The sequence below is a fragment of the Gallus gallus genome, chromosome 10, assembly GCF_016699485.2.
Source record: "Gallus gallus isolate bGalGal1 chromosome 10, bGalGal1.mat.broiler.GRCg7b, whole genome shotgun sequence".
Lineage (NCBI taxonomy): Eukaryota > Metazoa > Chordata > Aves > Galliformes > Phasianidae > Gallus > Gallus gallus.
Genome location: NC_052541.1, coordinates 8038485 through 8057074, shown reverse-complemented (window position 1 = coordinate 8057074; position 18590 = coordinate 8038485). Strand labels below are relative to the sequence as shown.

At 41.1% G+C, this 18590-nt stretch overlaps 1 protein-coding gene and 1 long non-coding RNA gene across 2 annotated transcripts in view; both read right to left on the bottom strand.

Annotated features, from left to right (window-relative positions):
- The window catches only part of LOC124417127, an 86806-nt gene extending 77770 nt beyond the window's left edge, over positions 1 to 9036 (bottom strand). Inside the window, exon 1 of the long non-coding RNA XR_006931129.1 lies at positions 8974 to 9036. This is a non-coding gene — a long non-coding RNA (uncharacterized LOC124417127). The remainder of the gene's footprint in view (positions 1 to 8973) is intronic.
- Positions 9037 to 9286: 250 nt separating this feature from the next.
- On the bottom strand, positions 9287 to 18590 carry RSL24D1 (ribosomal L24 domain containing 1). Its single transcript, NM_001292085.1, is given in 6 exon segments — positions 9287 to 11371; positions 12626 to 12711; positions 13192 to 13255; positions 13892 to 13964; positions 15092 to 15205; positions 18462 to 18590. Coding segments are annotated over 6 exon segments (492 nt in total). The 5' UTR covers positions 18543 to 18590; the 3' UTR covers positions 9287 to 11297.

The window sequence follows — 18590 nt, the reverse complement described above, 5'->3', positions numbered from 1 at the left end:
CTTTCAAAATGCAACTGAATTATTTACTGTGTGTTACTACTGCCCAGGATGCGTTTAACATAGCTGCACCTCAGCACTAAAAAAGGACCCAACACCACTGTGCAGAGATGACAGGTACAGAGGGTGCTGTGGGGGATGACAGCAACGGCTGAAACAAAGAGCTGCTAGGCAGTGAGAAAGAGAAACTCTTTGTGTATCAAAAAGCTGCTGCTCTGGCGGCTGCACTGCCTGCACAAAAGCTGCTGTGGGGTCAGTCTCCCCAGAACAAGGGAAAGCCTCAGATCCAGTTTGCTCCTTTCTAGCCCAAGGCAGAGTGGATATTATCAGTACAAAATATTTAACCTTAATTTTACAGTTGGAAAAACACCAGACAGCAGCAGGGAATCCATACTGCACAGAACCCCACAGTTCTACTGCTCATGGCATCAGGAGTGCTTCCTCCTTTCTCTGTGGCTCACCTCCACACAGGCCCCAACTCCACCTGTGATCATTAGTGATTTTCAAGATCTTGAAATTGATTTCTGACAAACAACGGCACCCCAGGTTACTGACATCAGCCAGGCTACCACCAGAGCGGTTCTCGCCTCATCCTCCTGTTGGAGATTAACCCGGCAGCAGCTCGCTCAGCAACAACCAAACCATAGCGTGCTACTAACACAGAAACCAGGACACCTCCATATCTGCAAAACTTGGATAAGTTAAAGCCCCATTCTTTTCTGAGCTCCCTGCCCACACATTCTGTGCTCCCAGGGCACGTAGGCTCCCTGGTCCTTTCCACACCCTTCTCAGGAAAGCCAGCGTAACACCATACTGTGATGGAAAGCACAGCAATGAAAGCATAGTAACGAAGTCCCAGGCTGCAGCAAGTGAGAATATGCTCAAATACAGCAGCTGTTGACACAGAAACAAAGGAAAAAAATTTACTTACCCTTGGAAGGCCTCAGGTATGCAGGGAACTCCAGCAAAATACCCTTGCTTCCACTGCCAATCCTTAAATGAGGTGTGGGAAGGGGTGGATCCTGGCTGCACCCCTTCCAGTCACTCAGGTGCATTGAATTGCATGCACCTGAGCTCCCCTGGGTTGGCCCTGCCTTCCCACCAGGTGTTCAATCACTGGTTCAAGCCCTGACTTAGCATTTCCACTACAGCCAACCTTGCTTAAAGGCTTCTGGAGTATTCATAGTGCTAGGCTGCAAGAGAACCAGTAATTGAAACAGATTTCACACAGCATTCCAAAATCAATCTCTAATTGTAAATTGGCAACCTCCAAAGGTCAACGTCTAAGGTAGGTGAAAAATCCCTACCTCCTGAAAAGCCATTAAAATGGATTGCAAAAGAGGGGGGAAAAATGGTTTAGATCTATTTCAACAGAACTTCCTCCACTCCCTCCTCACAAAGAATCTAGGGCAGCTGACACTGTAACTGTCTCAAGTTCATGAAGTATTGACTTCTGCTATTGGGAACTCTTCACCCTACCCCTGTTCCCGTCTCCAGAATTCAGATTTGTTGCATAAGACTGTAAATCCATGGAAAATAATGCTTCTTCAGGGCATTATTCTCCAATGTATCATAAAGATATCAGTGCCTCCTCACCCCAGCAGAAGCTTTAGAATATAACAAAGGAAAAAGATACAGGGAAAAAAAAAAATCAAGTGCTCTGTTAACTCCTGGAATCAAAATAAACACCCCAATATGTGCCTAACTCCAGAGAACGAGAAAGAATTCAGTAGTGTCAGAGACTGATGGTTACACAACTCCAGCTCAGCAGCAATTCAGGGTTTATTAATATTTTTACAATAAATCACAGGGTTAGATCGTGTGATCAGTAGCACTGAAGAGTTTTTGCCCAGAGAGGAGGTAGAGTCTCCTTCCATGGAAACATTCAAGACAGGTGGACACCCACCTGTGCGACCTACTGTAGGGTACCTGCTTTAGCAGGGGATTGGACTCGGTGATCTCTTGAGGTCCTTTCCGACCCCTGCAATTCTGTGATTCTGTAACCAGTAGCCAATTTAACAAAATGATTCAATGCAATTTACTAAAATCAAATAGAGAGACTTTGAGAATGGCTTTCAGCTGAAAGCACCACAAGCAGCTATTTGAAGTCCTTGCTAAATCAAAGTTCCACACAAACAGCATTTCTCCCTTTCCCTTTCAGAACTTTAAGTGACTTTAGAAAAGTTCTATTTTCTTTAAAGAAATGCTCAGCAGAAAAGATTCAGATCACAAGGCAAGCTGGAATAACATCAGCAAGCTCAAGCTTTTGATAATGTTTACCTCTCTTTCATTTTCAAAGTACACAGAATACCAAATCCTGCTCGCTTTTTCATATGCAGTTAATCCCACCAAAATCCTTTGGGACTACTTCTGAAAGTAAAATGAGCAGGATTTAGTTCATAATCCAACACTGACAGGAAGGGAAAATATGATATTGTGTTTTATCCCTAGCAAAGAACCCTGGCACTAAATCCTCGGGAGGGAGTGAGCGTTAGCGCATATTCCGCAGCTAATCTGGCAACTGGGCAATTTCCTGTTTGTAGTGTATATTTTTGCCCAAATGACTGTGTAGAGACAGATGGCCACACCAGAGGAAGACGGCTCTGGAAAGAACAGTCTCCTTCCCTCAGGAGTGCTTCACAAGATCAGCCCAGTAACTGCCAAGGCAAGATCTTCTGCCAGGCAGCGGAATCACAATGCACTGAACACCTTCTTTGGTGTTTGGTCTCTGCTTTAAATACATGTATCTAATATAAATAACCTTGGGGAAAGAAGAGCAAAGGGACATCTCAGTGATTGGTTAGGGTTTCTAATGCTAATGACTGGATGTTAATAAAAAGCCTTGAAACGAGTGTTTATTTTTAAATCCAAGAAACGAAATCTTCTTCGGCTGCTTTTTCTGCAACCTTCAGAGCTCGCCTGGGGTTACTGATTATCTGGGATCCCATCATCAAGTTTTCAAGAAAGATAATTGTTTCCCTCAGGCTACAATAGCTCAAGCAGATAAAGTTTCTAAAACATAGGTCATACAAATCTGATTTTAGCAAAGAGTTTTATTCTCCCTCAGAATTTTCATCCACGATTCTCGGGCACTAATTAATGGGCCTTTCTTGTTTTGTTTCAAAGAGAAAATGAAGACTTTTAAGAATTATCCACAAAACTACTGAATGCATTTAGTATTACAGCCCATACATTGTTTCTTCGGATACCATATTTGCATTCCTTTGAATTTTCAGTAAGCCAAGAAGACTTTTACCATCAGTACCAGCTTCACCTTAAAAACCTTCATGACTGTCAGGTAGCAAGAGATTTTTGAGTGCTGAGATGAAACCAAAATACTGCTGCATTGTAACAAACTGGACAGTTAGCAGTTTCGGTTTTGATCAGCCCGAGTTTCAGAATTCCACTATTCTAAATCCAGGTTTAAATGTGTTTCACCTTTTATCTCTATTTTCCTCATCTGCAGACAAAGACATCGCTTCTTTAGGGCACTCATACTTAGCTGAAATAGGCTTCTTAGGCTTAAAGGCTAAGGAAAAAAGGTTTAAATTACATTTTAAAATACTGGATTATATTTCAGGTATAAATCAAAGCCTGCAACCTGGAATCATAAAATATGTGTGGATACATCCTCTGTGAATACACTGGGAATATTTCAGCTCTTTTCAGTGCTAAATGTGATTGCTCACAAGACTTACGTCGGTCTATTAGGATTTCCAAATTACATAAGCAGAGAGTTTCTGAAACAGGACTAAAAGGAACATCATACAGAGCACAAAATGTCACAAGATCTAAGAAGTATCAGAATGCTTAATTTTTTAACTTCAGAAGAAGCAGAAAGAAGTAAGATGTCCCACACCCTGGGCATTTGCCTAATAAAATAACAGCTGACTTCTCATTCTCGTGGGAGTCTCCTGATTCTCAGTCAGGTACATGGAGTCATTACTGAATGGCACTGCATCTGGCCTGTTAGACTGATCTGGATCATGCACGCACATCAACAGTCCCATCTGACTTCCACCATAACCAGTAATACTGTCTCATTGACTGAACCTGGCACTAAGGGCTCCAGCTGGTGACCCAAATCTATCAAAAAAAGATGGAAAGAATGAATGAAAGGAACTTAACCACTTTCAGAGCTGGTGAAGCAAGATAGATTGAAATGACATAAAGATGTCCTGTAGGCTTCTATGATAAAATTCAATTGTTGGGGTATGTCCCACTTCAGTCCCTTATTAAGCAAGAAAAAGTTGAAAGTGAGGAATGTACTCCTTGGGATCAGATAGACCATTTTAGGCAGGTCTCATAAAAGCTGATCAACTTGAATACAGTTATAAACAGAGACAGGAATAAAATTCAGCTCTGCTGAGCCGTAGCTATCTATTCATCTCCCAGCTATTACATGTAATGTGTGGGAAATGAAATAGCATACTGTACTGAGGATGTCAGAAATTACTTTTAAAAAGGTAAATGATTCATAAAACTCCATACTGGTGAACACTTCCCTGCATCTACGATCATCTGAGTAGTTGCTCAAACATTTAGGGCAACTGTGCTGCTTCCAAGTCACGGTTCTCATGAACAAAGAGCATTCAAGGTGATATTCTTGGCTTGTTAAGAGCAGCAGATGCCCTTCTGTCAAGATCTGTTTTGACAGAATTTAATCCCTTTGCAACTTTTTGTGTGTCTCTATTTTTTTTATGTTGTCTATCTTGCTTCTCTTAAAAGCAAAGTCCTAAACGTGATGTCTGATGCATGCACAGGTAGTCATGGACATGTCTGTTCACTAAAATAAACAAACATCCACAATGCAACACGTTGCAGAGAGAGCAAGACCAAAATGATTATTCACCTTCTCATAATGCCAGAACTATGGAAAACTCAGCAGTACCAAACCTAAAACACAAATAAATTTGTCCTCACAATAAGTAATTAAAGCATAGTTTACTGCCACATCATATTTGAGAGATCAAAGTACAGAATGTCTCAGAATTAGACTGGTTCGCCAGTGATTTCCCAAGTGATATCCCTAAATTACTGACTATGAGATGGGATGAGATCACTTGGATGTATGACTGATTATTACCCTTCTCCAAAAAGATCTGTCACCCCGGCCACTATGGGTAGTACTAGGTTAAATGGCCTTTGGAAACCAGCATGACACTTCCTGTATTTCCAGCCTAAAAGCTTTGAAGATTTCCAAAATTGGGATCAACTTAATTGCTGTGGAAAATGAAAAACTATTAGCAAGATTTGGACAGTGAAACCCACACACTAAAGTAGATTCAAATCACCACCTGAAAAAATAAAAAGAAAGAGGAGAGAGGAGACCAGTCTGCAAGAAATAATTCAGCAAAATTTAGCACATCCTCAGAAGTGAGGAGAATACAGTTTAGATATTCCTCGTATTACCAGGTGAATATAGATCGTGACATAAGGTACAACAAAACAAATTAAACTGAGTCAAGTGCAGACTAGAAAAGCTGTATGTGATTGTAGTAAATTCTACTGAATCATTGTGTTAAGTTGGCTAATGATTAAATGTTACTAAGAGTCATACAATATAACCTTGGGATTTACCATACAAGTGTAAATAAACACTAAATTGGAGCTAAAACAAGACTTGTGTGCAATCAATCCACAACAGCTTGCTTTCAACATTGATACCTGCAGGCGCTACTTTCTAGCAACAAAGAAAGTGGATAAATTTATGATGAGGAATATAGGTTTTTACCCTGCTCAAGCACCTCTAGTTTGACCTAAGAATGGCTCCTCTGTTCACATTTTTAAACAGAACCTGAACTAGTATGTCTGAGGCAGAGAGATTTCAACACCGAAAGCAATTTTCAAGGCGCTATCTCCTTCTCTTTGGAAACAAATTAATCTGCATCAGCTGTGGAAAGTGAAAAATGCTTCTTGTCACCTCTGTATCATCTTTGTGAAAGTGCCAGTGACAAAATCTCCTCCCCGGTCACCACCAGGCACAGAGACATGCATCCATGAAGAAAAAGCCCAAGTTCTTTGAAAGCAGTGTCACAGTATTCCCCAGATATCCCAAGGGACCCCCCCCCCCTCTGTATGAGGCACCCCAAGCAGTAATGAGGCCAAGCCACAAGGAACCGTGGATTAGAGTATAGATCGTTACAAATTTATCCCTTGCTCAAGGGTAACTACTGCTTCTTACTAAATATCACACACGAACTAGGATCACATGATGATATATGTATCTTCTATTTCAAAGGAAAAATATCCCTTAGAGATTACTCTCATGCTCAGTGGAGCTAATCGAATTAACCTTGAATGACTTTCCATCTGTAACCAGACACAACTAACCAGAGAAGTCAGGAGCAGCCCAGGGGCCAGCCTGGCTGGTTCTGCCTTTCAAACCTAGCATCAGGTTCATTGGGTTTGTTAGAAGAGAGAGCTGTCTTCACAACTGAGTCTGAGGACAAATAAGTTTGGGTCTGCCAACTTTATGAACAGATCTAAACCTGCATGGCCTGTGTCACTCCATCCCCAAGTTCTGCGTCAGAGAGTACGTCAAGCCTGAATACGTGGGGATTTGAAGCACAAACCTGAACTTGCTCAGTGCTGGGAATGACAGCATTGGTCACGGTGTGACAGAAAAGCATTTGATGTTTCCACCGCTCACCTTACCTTGTCCTGTTTCATTGGGTGAATTGCCATAGTGATTGTAAAAAAAACCACTAACCTGGGCAATATCTTGCATAAACAGATATTGAAACGTTGCTACCTCCAACACAGAATTTATGACAGCTTTTTATTTTGACAAGAACTAAGAAAGCTCTCAAATTCTCAGCTCGGAAATCACTTCACTCAAAGTGGATTATTGAAGCAATTCTCTTAATCAGCAAGTTTTGCACAGAGTGGAGCTTTACAGAAAACAGCTTACATTAACAGTAAACAGCAAGTTCTTTTCAATTATGCAGAGATCCCTGCCTCAATTCCAGGTGGTAAGCCATGCAAGCACAGTATTATTAATGCCTGATAAATAACACATTTATTGCTGTTCAGGAGTCCTGTGCTGAAACAACTTCACTAAAGAGTCATGCTGCCCAGAAAGGCTGTGGATGCCCCATCCCTGGAAGTGCTCAAGACCAGGTTGGATGGAGCCCTGGGCAGCCTGGACTACTATCAGATCTGGAGGTTGATGGCTCTGCCTGCGGCAGGGGGGTTGGAACATGATGATCCATGGGATCCCTTCCAACCCAAACCATTCTGTGATTCTATGCTTGTAAGGCAAGAGCTGATATCCTTCTTTTTTCAATAACGTACCTTTACTGCCATATACGTGTAAGACAAACTGCTGTTCCTTCATCTTTAAAAAGTACGCAAAGAACATTTTAATGAAGAGTGACTTTACCAAACAAAACACAAAATGAGAGATCTAAATGAGGGGAAAGGAAAAAAAAAAAAACACCGTCGAAGTACACCTTCAAATTCAGCTCTCCCCTCAAACCACACTCCGTGCCCCCACCTGCTCTGGGTAACACTGTGGTTACAATTATCACATGAGGTCACAGGAAAAAACTTTCCCATATTTTAGCAAATAGCACTGAAGTATTCAGCATCTTTTTTTTAGCAGCTTGACATTAGATCAGAACAGCTGATCATCAAATTTGGACTTTTTATTACTGATTTTTTTAAAAATCAATCTTCTGTATTTCTCTGCATAAGGCCTAAAAATTTCATATCTAATAACAGGCAGACAGACAGCAGATTCAAACAATTTTATCAGCCGTTGATTTACTTCTGCTGTCTGCTCCCTCTGGTCGCAGCTCAGTGCGAGCCATAAATAAGTCAGGCCAGGAGAGGAGATTGAATTTTTGAGAGCAGAACAGTAATTGAGGGATCGAACAGCCTGAAGGTTGAAATATTTTCTCTCGGCACAGAAGCCTTCGGACCTATTAGCAGCTGTCTATATTGCTTTTCCAGCCACTGACACATATGTCCATGTCAACATATTGAACTGATTTATGTTTCTTTGTGCTGCAAAAGGACAGATCTTGTGCAGGTGCTTGGGGCTCCACCGCTCTTACTGTAAAACTGCACATTTCTGAAGTCAGGCAGCTACATAAGCTACAGCACACACAATTTACTGCACCACTCACCATCAAGTTTCTCTTGGGAACTGTTTTTCAATATTTAAAAGGCAACCAAGCAACTCTAATATTTAGGAGGTTAGAAGAAACAAGGCTTGTCATCTCCATACATTAAGAGGAAAAGAAACACCTTATTTTCGACACGTGGTGACTACTCCTGACACCCTCCGGTTTCTCTGCTCGTCTGCAAAACGGCCATCAGGCCGCAGCTGGCAGGGCTGCCCCCCAGCACGGCTCTGCTCGCCGGGTCGCCCAGCACCATGGGGAGGCCCCTCCCTGAGGAACACCTGTGCACCATCAGCACAGCCTGGTCACAACGCAGTGACCTCCATTTTTTCTGGCTCTTTTTCAGTGACAAAGGAAAGCCTGAAATGGTTTTTGCTTTAAGGAAAAACGAAAAAGAAAAAAAAAAAAGCAAACGGAACAGAAACCCCACCACCACCACCACCCACCACAGAGAGCGCTGACTCGACCAAAATTTGTACCAAAACCCAATGAGGTTCCACAGACACCTGAAGCAAAGGATGGATCACCAAAGCAATCGATGACCAAGAGCGAAAAGAAACATTTTCAAATGTTACCTCTTGCAGAGCCATGGAGGAGTTCGCCAAACACCGCTGCTGACCGTTACCTCAAGAAGGCGCCCCCCAGCGGCGCTTCACCACAGCGCTGTGCCGCCATCTTTGAGACAGCCCCGTGCGGGTTCACTGCCCACCACACAAAGACAAACACTTCTCTCCAGCTCCTAACACCTCACTAACTTGGTGTCCCACAGAACCTAAAGCAAACGTGATTTCTAAGGTGTCAGTGCAGCTCTCGGCTGCTCACGGATTCCCCAGCTACTCGTACTCACAGGCAGCTCACAGAAGGCTTCGAGCCGCTGCTCCTCAGGAAGATGGCGTGCCTGCACAACCGCACGTAACGGCCGTGCTGACTTCCCAGCCGCCTCCGCCTGCAGTTACATTGTTACGCAACGAGTTCCAAGGAGCCTCACGGGTAAAGCAACAAATGTAACCATGCAGCGCCGGAAGCGCCGCATTTAGGCCGGCATCCCACAAACGGCTCTCGTAACGCCCCACACACCTTACAGAGCACACAAAGAATCCCGAGTACTGCAGCTCATTTAAAGATACGTGGACAGGAAAAATACACGCTATGATATTTAATGTTAAAAAATCCTCGTGTGAAGGGTTATTTATCAATAGTGCATAACGTGAAGTGGGATTCATTACCTTTCTCTGCTCAGCACAGACTGAATCTGTTACTTATTTTTGAAGAAAACTGTAAGTTGCCACTTGTCAAACATTAATCAGCTCCTTAAAATTCAGCAAAAATAACCTGTAATTAGAATTTAGGCAAAGTATCTCACTTCCAGGATTAAGGACAAAATTCAATACTTATCCTGCAAAACAAATCCAGCAATGCTTTAAAATTAATAGGACACTTTCATATTTAAAACACATATATTTCACGGGCCATTAAACCAAAATCCATAGGCTGGACACTTTGAAACATATGAACTACTTCCAACACTCAGGAGACCAAATAATCCCTGCCTTCCCTCCAAATCTCCGTCAATGAATGCAAGAACAAACAGCAGAATTCAGAGAGAACTGAACAGCTCATAAAACAGAAATGCTACCCTGCAGAGAAGACCTACCATTAGTTTTTTAAGTTTCTGTTAACATTTGTCGTTCCAAAACCACAAATACTACAAATTAGTGGTTGCCCCTCTATTTTTACACTGATCTCATTGGTACTTTCCCCCTGCGCTCCTCAAACCCAGACAGTTAATAAACTGGAGGAGGAAAGGCCATTAAACATCTTTGTATTGCTCCTTCTTTTGCCCTATAACACGCCAAACCAGACCCAGCTCCCAGTACAGCAATCTCCATTACTTAACTCCCTAGCTGGAAATAAAACGTGCTTTTTCAGCTGCTCAGGAAGCCAAACGAGTTGCTCCACTGAAAATTATTTCATGAAAATGTGAAATTAGGTGTTTGTATTACTAGAACTTTTACCTCATATAAATACGACAAAGATTTTAAACATGAGAACATAATTCATAAATCAAAAGATGAAAAACACAGCACAACACCTACTTATTTCACACGCTCCCCATTGCCTCTCTTACCATGTTCTAACACAGCTTCCCTGAACCACACAATACACAAGTAGGCGGTAGGAGGTTTACCAACTGATACAGCACATATTCAAGTTCGGAACAGAACCATAAATTATTATTTTAGAGGGCAACTACCACTGACAAGTAAATGCTATTTTAAATACTTTTGAAAAGCTTCTCTAATCACACAGTTGTAGATAAACTGTTCAAAGATTAAAACAGCAGAGCATTTATCTCGGTACTGATGAACACTGCATAAATACCACCATGATATGCAAATACCTCTGCTTAACATGAGTTTTCTTTCTATCAAAATAATCCTGAGCATTAGGAAAAAACAGTCAGAGCTGTGATTTGTTCAGCAGCTCAATCGTACCTCATTATAAGTCAAATTTGAATTTCAGCAGCTCAGGAGGATGGCAGTTCCACCTTCAGGCTGGATGTGATCACCGTTACTACCTTCCAAATGGCAGTAAGTCCTACATACAAGTTAGCGTTGCTACGTTTAGATGTCATCTGCACTGTAATCTTGAGGAGACTCACATTAAGAGAAAATAAAACAAACACAATCTGCATTCATAACAAACTGAACAATTTTCCCAAAGACCAGAGTGAAAAGAAATCTTCTCCATTGCACTGAAGAAAAATAATACAACTTTCTTCATCTTGTTACTATTACTACACATTCTTACCTGCTTTTACCACCAGAGAAGAACAGACAAAATAACAAATGTCTAGTACCAACTTCTTTCATTAGGGAGAGGGAAAATTATATTTTCTTTCTTGATAACAAAGAATACATATCTCAAATAACATGCTTTATTTTTCATCCTGTTGTCAAGGTTTTCTCCAATTAGATAACTGTAATTACTGTCCAAACCATTATCCTTCTTATTTTGTTTTATAACAACAAAAATAATTCAAACTCTAAGTGTCCACTATTTATTAAAATGTATTTTTCTTCAATTGCAAGCACAGCTCCAAGTGACACCACGCGAAACAGTAAGCGACTGTTAACTGCTGAGGAAATGACAGTAAGAAATAAAAGCGTTTTAAGAGTCTTCTTCCATGGCCACATCCTCTTGTAGCTTCTGCACCATTTTCTCCTCCAGTTGTTTCGGTTTGCCTTCAAAACAAAGAAATATTAAATTCAAGATGCCTCAACAGGGACAACAGCCACAACTTAGTGAGCAGTTGTTTGGCAATAAACCCATCAAGCTTAGAACTATTTATTGTTAATTGCCATCACCATCTAAAGTTATAAAATAATTGTTATGATAGAAAAGCTGATACCACTGTTATTACAACATCTAAAATGCAGTCAAAGTATTTTTTCATCTACTATGACAAGCTTTGATATAGCTAGGAATACCTAGCAGAACTTTGCATAGAAAAAAAAACAAAGCATTAATTTTAAGAGACAAATGGCCTTCACACATTCGTTATATATGAAGATTTAAGCCCTCCTGAATGCTGCACTGGGTGGCAATAATGCTAATTTTAAATAACTTCACCAAAGAGAAAAAAAACCCACAAGACTGACTTTTGATTTTGCTCTCTTTCATCCAAGAGACTGAAGAGGAAAGCGTTTGAGAAAGATGCACTACATGTTATTGTGCAGCACTCACCTAACACACAAGCACAGTCAAAAAATGAATAAAAAATTTAAGTATATCCTGACAAAAGCCCATTTCACACACCTACAATCATACACTGTAGCTTATGCAAACATATTAGCTGAAAAAAAGGGCAACAGAATTCTAGTTAAGATCTAATAATATATCCCACTTCCAACTGAGACAAAATCACTAGTAATTTTTATACAAGAACCAATGGATATTTTATTCCAGCTTTTATTACTGTGCTCCATTAGTTGTTGGTTTTTTTTTTAATAAATATTTTAAAATTCACTTTTATCAATATAATCTAACACAAATTAGTACTTGTTATAAGAGGTTTGGAAAACAGGAATGCAGTTCACAAACAAAGAATATGTGAAATTTCACATGTAGTAGGCAGAGATTTTAGTGAAAACTGGTAGAAATATCATTATATTAAAAAAGCTAAGATTACCTTGTAGAAAAAGTGTGCTCACATGAGTTTCAACACAAAGAACTACAAAACACCTACATTTTCACAATTAGCTAAAAAAAACCCAATTTATCTACTGTATTTTCTATCAATCAACAAGTAGCAAGAGCTGTCCTCTACGTTCAATAGCCAATTTAATTGTAAAAAATTGCATATGGTCATTCATATGCAGTTGAATAAGACGTAGCAAAAAAACCCAACCAACCAACCAAACAAAAACCCCACAGTATTAATCACCAAACCATACACATAAGTTAACCTAAGCAAAGCAGGTACATCAAGCTCTTACCTGCATGTGGAGCACGAAGAAGGTGGATGTTCTGTTTGACTTCTTTGATGTCTTCTGCCTTCTGCAATTCTTTGCTCTTCTTTAGTCTATCAAGGAGAGAAATGACATTACCTTCAAAGAGGTGGTGCAAGTTTTCCATTTAATGCAAAGCACATATTTAGCTGAAGGTATACAATAGCAAATAACTCTTATAAGGAAACAAAGGCAAAATTATTTGAAAACTTATTCAAACATATATTGGACCCAAGATCAGAAAGAAAGAAAAATGTCAGCACTGTATTAACTCTTAGCAGAAATTTGTTTGAGACTCCAAACCACAAACAATGAAACACTCCACTACCACTGAGTGTCCAAAAGCTACATTTTCTTTGGCAGTCAATACAGCACAGTAGTTAGGTAGCAGAGCATGGTCCACTCAAACTATTTTGTCCCATTGCTTTGACTGCTATATACGTACATAGCAAAGCAAAGAGCCTTTTAAAACTCTTGTTCATAGTTGCTTTGGAAAGACTGAATTTCTAATGCAGATGTGCAAGAGCTCTCATAACACAAATACATCTCCTCACCTGTTCATAATAAACCTAGCTTGGCGTTTTTGCTTTATTTCCTCCACCCTTTTCATTGCATCAACTGAAACAAAGCAGAAGTTGCATTAAGCATGCTTACATACATACAGTTGAAAAGACATGCTTCTTTAGCAGAGCGCGTTTCAACTACAAGAAATCATATTTTAAAACTTAGTAATGTTTTCACTTTTATGCCTACAAATATTTCCTACAGTTAAGCATTACAACAGAAGACCTTACTGGAAATCAAACAAAAGTTACCATCTTCCCCTTTGCAGCATTTACTCTTGGCTTACAAAGTAACTCTTCCATTTTATATCAATTATTTGTAAAACAAACTAAAGCAGAATGACCAACAACAAACAGTGGTATCACTGTGTAGAAGGTTTACACTGAGAGACTCTCAGAAAGTTGGAGAACCACTGTGGTTTGTCAAAGAGCAATTCAAATTAGAGCAATGCTACAGTTTGTTTGCCAACCCGCATCTGAAAGAATAAAACCCAGTGAAAGCCCACACCTGCGTACAACTCACGTGTGCTCCACATCTAAAAATCTGGTCGTCACTGCAGTAACTTCAAAGAACAATCACTACAAAACATAAATATCCTAACATGTCTCCTGAAAACATGGTCTTTAGAGGTTGACTTCCCACAGGTTTTTTTTTTTCTTTTTTTTTTTTTTCCTCTCCAAAACGACTCACCAGTCTTGTTCCACAGCTCTCTCTGGTATTTTACTGGTTCATTTCTACGTTTTTCAAATTCAAATGAATTGTCCTATATTAAGAAAGAGCATATACAGATTATATACAGAAACATATTTAGATCCATACATTCTTATTGCAGCACTCAACTGTTAGTATTTTTGGTGGGGGTTTTTTTTTTTTGATTGTTTCAGAATATAAATTCCTGTATTTTACTAACCAAGAAGCTAACACATGAAAGTGTTAGACATCGTAGCATCAGAAGCCACAGAGATTCACCTGAAGAGAACTATTTACCGATCCGTCTCCTTTGACCTTCTTCTTAACAAGACACACACAACAGAGTTCTACTGTGGAGTAGAAACTACAAAGCAGACCAGACACACGGAAGGCAAAACTGAACATGTATAGGTAGCATCAACAGCATACAGTGCAGGTCAAACCAGCATTATTCCACAGCCCCTAGTTTTGAAGAAGTTCAAAAATAAACCATTTTGTTTTAAAAACATTGAAGCAATTTAAACTCATTTGAAATTGTGAAACAATCTCATCAATGACAGTAGGGGGTTTGGGACAGGAATGGGGACTGATGGGGAAGCCTACATTTTTTCCCTTTTTTGGGGGGAGACATAGTTTTATACTGACTTATCTGAAGATTGCTCCCTGCCCACAGGCTCTTTTTTTTGTAATGATAAGTGGTTCAGTCCAGCTGGTAATCTTCAATTTAGGTAAAGACAGTTGCAATGAAGGCTACAATATGTATCAACAAGAAATGGAGCACCCACACACAAGCTACACTGCATTACAAAATGAAAACTAGTTTTCACTACAGCAAACATCCACAGCCATCCTGATTCTTCTGAAAAACTAATGTACATTTTGAGTTAAGTGTGACAAAGCACCACGTTATGTCACTGGAGAATTTTTCCTAACTGGGGTCAGCTTTTACCTATTTTATATTATAAAGTATCATTTTGTGTCATCAGAACACACCACGGAGTAAAAAGAAACCCCCTAGGAGTACACATGTTCTAAGCTACACAATCTTACCTGCATGCATAAACTGCTACTGCCTCACACTGACCAACAAACCTTCTTCATTCCAAACACGAGGGGACAGACTGACAGTATCCTCAGTCACTCCGAATAAGGCAGTCCCTCAGAAATACCCTGTGTAATATAACAAGTTCATCTCCTTACCACTGTCAATTCTTTGCCAGCTGCTTTTCGGAATGCTTTGGTCCATCTGATCTTCCTTGGATTTCTCTTCTTTTTAAAGTTTTTGTGGCATTTTGATTTGCAGAATCTAAATATCTTCAAGGGAGGAGGAGAGAAAAAAAAAAAAGAAACCTTGGAGTCACATCACATAGTTCCAGCCCAAATGCAGGCACAGTACTGAACACTGGAGTTCCTAGGACATACAAAAAGAATGATCCTTCCAAAAGTCAATGCTTGTGTTACATTTCAACAGAACTCTATGCAGAAAAACTAAATCAATGTGTTTCTTTATTATGTCCATTGATGTATTTCACGTTCCGTGCCATGTTAACTACAGCAAGTTTCATTACATGCAGGACCACTGCAATTAACAAATCAGGCAATCTAAGACACTCAGTACAATTTGGCATTTAGAAACTCCTCATTGGGAGCTCCCAAACAATGCAGCGTAATCATGCTTACAGTGACAAGGTGAACAAGCTGTGAAATGTGAATAAGGAGAGCAGTCAGAAAGCACTGGGGGCAGAAGCAAGACGAAAGGAAGAGGGACACACCAACGTCTGAATGTTCAGTAGTCCTCTCTGACTACAAACATCACTGGAACCCATACGTTCATAGTTCAGAAAGAGAACAACACGAGGATAATACGTAAGGACCTGCATCACCCACAGTGATACAAACACCAATAGTTTTGTTCTTTGATAAAGTTTTCACTCATTAAACAAATTCAAGCACTGTTCTGTTTTTTTTCTTCATAAAGTCACTTTCACAGCTGTCATTGGCACACACAAACACAGCTAAGCTGGTTATAAATAAAATACAGGAGAGTTGTGAGAAGTATCATCTGAAAAAAAAAAGATAAAGCCAAACCTGTACTGTGAAGAAATAATTTTCTACACCTGTCAGCACTTTTTAGACACAGAGCCATTCTGACAACAAAAAAATCCTCACTCCTCTCATTTTTTCTATGCGATAATACAACAACAACAAAGAAGTCAGTCTTTAGGGATGGAGCTTTAAACCTTACAGAGCAGCACGCAGGAGGAGTCCTGAGCACACTATCACATCTTGGACTGAACTTACTGACAGCAATTACAGTACACACCACAACACTGACTGTTTTCTGTTGTTTTTTCTTGCTCCCATTTTTCTATCTATTCTACAGATCTCTACATACTGCCACGTACGGTTATCCCACTCACCTACAGAAGTGAATTACAATGCTTTATTTCTATTCTCATGTCATTCTAAGTGAATTTGTGGGGTTATATCTGACTGACTAATAAAGATGGGCACAAAATCCCTACATCCAGCTGGAACTATTTCCTTGGCTTGAAATCCAAGAGACACATGGCAGCACTTGCTTTATTCTTCATATGACAGCTCCTTCAAAACCAAAACATTCCTGTTCCGCTAAGACTCTACCGCTCCAACCTATAAACCACAAAATTCAATGCATGAAGAATTATTACCAAAATTAGTTCAAATTAAACCACAATCTTGAAGTCATCAATGCACAACAGCATAACCCCAGATCCCTGTTGGGTGCTGAACTGAAAAACAATAAAAACCAGTTTTGTATTCATTTTCAAGGTGAAAGAAAACTGTCTGCAACACTGTTAAATACCACTGAAAACACCATTAAATTTCCAGCATTTAAATACCACTAAACGGTCTACTGTTCAAGAAGACTTTTCATTAAATATGGCCTATGAAGGTCATTTATTTCACACAGTGACCTGAAACTGCAAATGGCTTATACTTTCAAGTCACTGCCGTATTTTATTTAATCTATGCAGCTCATTTTCAATACTTTAAATCAAAACTGATAGGAAGAAAGATAATTTTAAATATTTGATACAGCCTGGCAGCATCCATTTCATCCTCCCTGTTACCAAAAAGACAAAAAAAAAGCCCCTTACCAAGGGGGTTCCCAACATCACTTAATGAGCTGTACAACTGCATCATGACATCAGGTATAGAAGGAAGTTACCATAGAGAAAGTGTCTGTCATCCTGCCCACGACACATGAGCTGTCGTGTATTACTGCACTTCATTACGTGAATAAGCACAAGTTATTTAATTCTCAAGTTGTTATGAAGTCTTTAATAGTTACCAAAGGCTGATCACAGGATCCAATCCATAACAAAATATCTTTTACCATTAAACAGTTTCTACTGTACCCATAAAGAACTATCAGCTATTTCATTTCATTTTTTACACTTAGATCCCACTCTGCTACTCCCAACTTAGAATACCTTTCTTGAAAGCAGCCATAGAAAAAAACCACCGTACTTCAATTTTATAACTACATTATGCCAGACTCACTTCAGTCATCTGCCCCTGCTAGCCATGGAAGCATCTTATGTGCATCCAGGTGGTGCCTTCAGGACTGCTAAGGATGCATAAAAGAAACCTCACAGTCAATAGCATTCACTTAATGCAGTATTGAACGTAGATAGCAAAACACTGAGCTAGGAAGAACCCTATCCTCAACTCTATCCCAAATTGCCCCACGTCCAGCCGATGCCTTCCAGTCAAAAGCAGTAGGTAGAGAGATGCCACTGAGATAAGAAAGGAAAAGGAGAAACACAGTTGTGGAATAGTTTGTGTTGGAAGAGACCTTAAAGCCCACCCAGCGCCAACCCCTGCGGTGTGCCAGGTGCCCCCACCAGACCGGGCCACCCAGGGCTCACCCAGCGTGGCCTGGCTTCTAAAGAAATTGAGTACAATATACTAAGTCCTTATTAACCATCTTAATAGTTACGTTTCTACATTCCCTGGCCACGAGCTTTCCCCTCAGCTCTGCCAAACCCGCGGCTCCCGTGCTTCCCGAGGTGCCCCGCACACAGCTCAGCCACCCCGCGCTGACAGCCGTAACACCACCGAACCTCGCGGCCGTTCCCCGGGAAAGGGAGCGGCGTCCGGCCGGATCAGCCCCGGCTCCCGAGGCCGTGACTCAGACGGCGGAACGGCCGTGCCGGTATCGGTTCTGACATCTCGGCAGCGGAAGGAAGCGATTTGGGAAAGCTTCATTTCACACCGGGGTCTGCGGTGCCCTATGGGCGCGGTACGGAACAAGACGGAGGCTGGGACACTGCAGCGCCAAGCGTACACAGTTGTCAGGCCGACACGAAGCCCGAGCGGCTATGCGGGCCCTGTTGTGACAGCCGCAATTGGACGCGTCACATCACATCGGCGCGGCAGTCGCCCCCCCGGCTGCCCGCCCCGCTCACACGCCTGCCGGCAGCGCGCAGCCCGCGACCCTCCCAGGCAGCACGGGGCCGCCGCCGAAGCACGCCTGAGGCCCCACGCAGGGCTACGAGAGACCGTTCCCGTCCCCCGGCAGTACCTTGCAGTCGTTGCGCACGAACATGACGCCGTGGCCCGGGTAAATGGGCCCGGAGCAGAAGTAGCACTTCTCGATCCTCATGGCAGCGCCGCGCCGATCCGCAGGCCCCGCCGGAAGCGCTCGCTCAGC